Source organism: Engraulis encrasicolus, chromosome 6 (genome assembly GCF_034702125.1).
Source record: "Engraulis encrasicolus isolate BLACKSEA-1 chromosome 6, IST_EnEncr_1.0, whole genome shotgun sequence".
Lineage (NCBI taxonomy): Eukaryota > Metazoa > Chordata > Actinopteri > Clupeiformes > Engraulidae > Engraulis > Engraulis encrasicolus.
The window spans coordinates 360,001-362,500 of NC_085862.1; the positions used below are offsets into that span (position 1 = coordinate 360,001).

Below are 2,500 nucleotides of genomic sequence, written 5' to 3' on the forward strand. Positions count from 1 at the left end.
AGACAAGAGGAAGAGGATAGAGGAGGAAGCCCTGCTCAGGGTAGGACACACACACACACACACACACATACACACACACACACACACACACACACACACACACACACACACACACACCTTACCTTTACCTCAAGAGGAGGAGGATGGAGGAGGAAGCTCTACTCAGGGTAGGATACACACACACACACACATACACACACACACACACACACACACACACACACACACACACACACACACACACACCTTACCTTTACCTCAAGAGGAGGAGGATGGAGGAGGAAGCACTGCTCAGGGTAGGATACACACACACACACACACACACACACACACACACACACACACACACACACACACACACACACCTTACCTTTACCTCAAGAGGAGGAGGATGGAGGAGGAAGCTCTACTCAGGGTAGGATACACACACACACACACACATACACACACACACACACACACACACACACACACACACACACAGACACACACACACACACACACACACACACACACACACACACACACACACACACACACACACACACACACACACACACACACACACACACACACACACACACACACACACACACACACCTTACCTTTACCTCAAGAGGAGGAGGGTGGAGGAAGCCCTACTCAGGGTAGGATACACACACACACACACACACACACACACACACACACACACACACACACACACACACACACACACACACACACACACACACACACACACCTTACCTTTACCTCAAGAGGAGGAGGATGGAGGAGGAAGCTCTACTCAGGGTAGGATACACACACACACACACACACACACACACACACACACACACACACACACACACACACACACACACACACACACACACACACACACACACTCAGGGGAGGCCTCATGTCACTCGGCAGGAGGTGTGTGGCGCTTATTGCTGTTTTCTGTTGTCCCTCCGCGCTCCTTCGATGATGAGGCTTCGCATTACCCTCTCGTGTGCCATATGAATGAGATGGCGTTAAAATGTAAAGACAACAGTTCAAAGATCCATGCACAGCTTTTAGGTGCTGGTAAACACAGGAGTGTTCAATACTTCAAAAGAATAAAGTTTACCGCACACTTGTTTGACTTTTTAGCTCGTTTATTCAGAGAGAACTTGCTCTGAATAAAGGAGCAAAAAGCAGGGGCGGATCTACGGGCGGGCCTGGGTGTGACAGGCCCACCCTGATTGGCTGTTGGTCCCGCCCAGTCAGAAGGTCATAATGCAATATTTCGTATGCATCATAAAATCAAATATTGGCTATAATAATCTATACGCCTATTTGCACCTGCGTTACTTATTTCCACAACTGATAAACATACATACATATTGTAAGACAAAAATACCAACTTTCCTACTGAAATGGATACCGGTATCCATCTAGAGTCAACCAATCAGGTGTCCGTTCCATGCTGGCCGTGATAAATCCTTTGCACGGCAATCCAATCACAGCTGCCAAAAAGTTTGATAAAACAACTGCTTCGAAGTAGAGTAGCAGAGTCCCTTTTTTCTCTAACAGATTTGATTTTTGTTTTTTTGTTTTTTTTGAGTAGCCATCTCCCATGAAGTTAATAGTTCCCTGTCATCTTAGCATCCATTCGAGGCATATCTACAAAGCATTCATTGGATAGGACTAATCATGGATATTAACATTCTTGAGAACGTCCTTCAAGCCACAGGAAGGTGTAAGGTAGGAAGTCTGACTTTCCCCTTATCTTATGGTGGTTTAGCAATGATGAAGGATAATATGGTCTGTCATCTGTGGTTTGTTTTGAGGTAATATCACAGATAAGGGCTGTGGTACTATTAGTAACTGTTTCTTCTTGTTAGCTGTGGCTGTTGTTAGCTCAGCTGTCCAAGCTATTCAGAACGAAAACAAATGAACAGATTTAGCATGCTCATGGGATGCTGCTGGTCAGGTATAGGATAAGATCGTTTGGGAGATAAAAATAGAATATTTTCATATGGGTTGGAACATTATCGTTAAGCTACTGAAACCTTGGTCCTGGTTCTGTAATAATTTAAGGCTGAATGCTGAATGCCAATGTTAGGAACAGTGGCATGTCAAGCGGGGAGCTAGCATGGCTAGTTATTACAGTCAAAACGAATTCACAATATAAAGTAGCCTAACACCTAGGCTAAAATTTAGTCATTGCCAGATGGAGCGCTGGAAGTGATCTGGTGAATTATCTGAGTTTGCCATGTTGAGACAGTGGTGTACACTGTAGTACTACGTAGTTCTTTACTGCTGGTTGTGATAACCTGTCAAATATATGGAAAGATATGATGAGCACAGAAACCATTGATGTGTTCGCTATTTTCTCAAAGATGACGTGTGTGCACGTTCTCTCGGCAAAATAGCGTTCAGTAGCCACATGAGTAGCCACGTTTGCAGAGTAGGGGATAGAAGAACAAATTGCAGCTTGTTACCTAGATAACCTGTCAAACATGTGGAAAGAAAT

General features: G+C 44.7%; 1 protein-coding gene across 1 annotated transcript in view; it reads left to right on the forward strand.

Annotated features, from left to right (window-relative positions):
* LOC134450499 (rho GTPase-activating protein 29-like) overlaps nucleotides 1–2,500 on the forward strand; it is a 75,084-nt gene that overhangs the window by 47,002 nt on the left and 25,582 nt on the right. Inside the window, exon 12 of the mRNA XM_063200341.1 lies at nucleotides 1–40. This exon is cut by the window's left edge and continues 134 nt beyond it. Coding sequence (XP_063056411.1) covers nucleotides 1–40 — 40 coding nt within the window. The remainder of the gene's footprint in view (nucleotides 41–2,500) is intronic.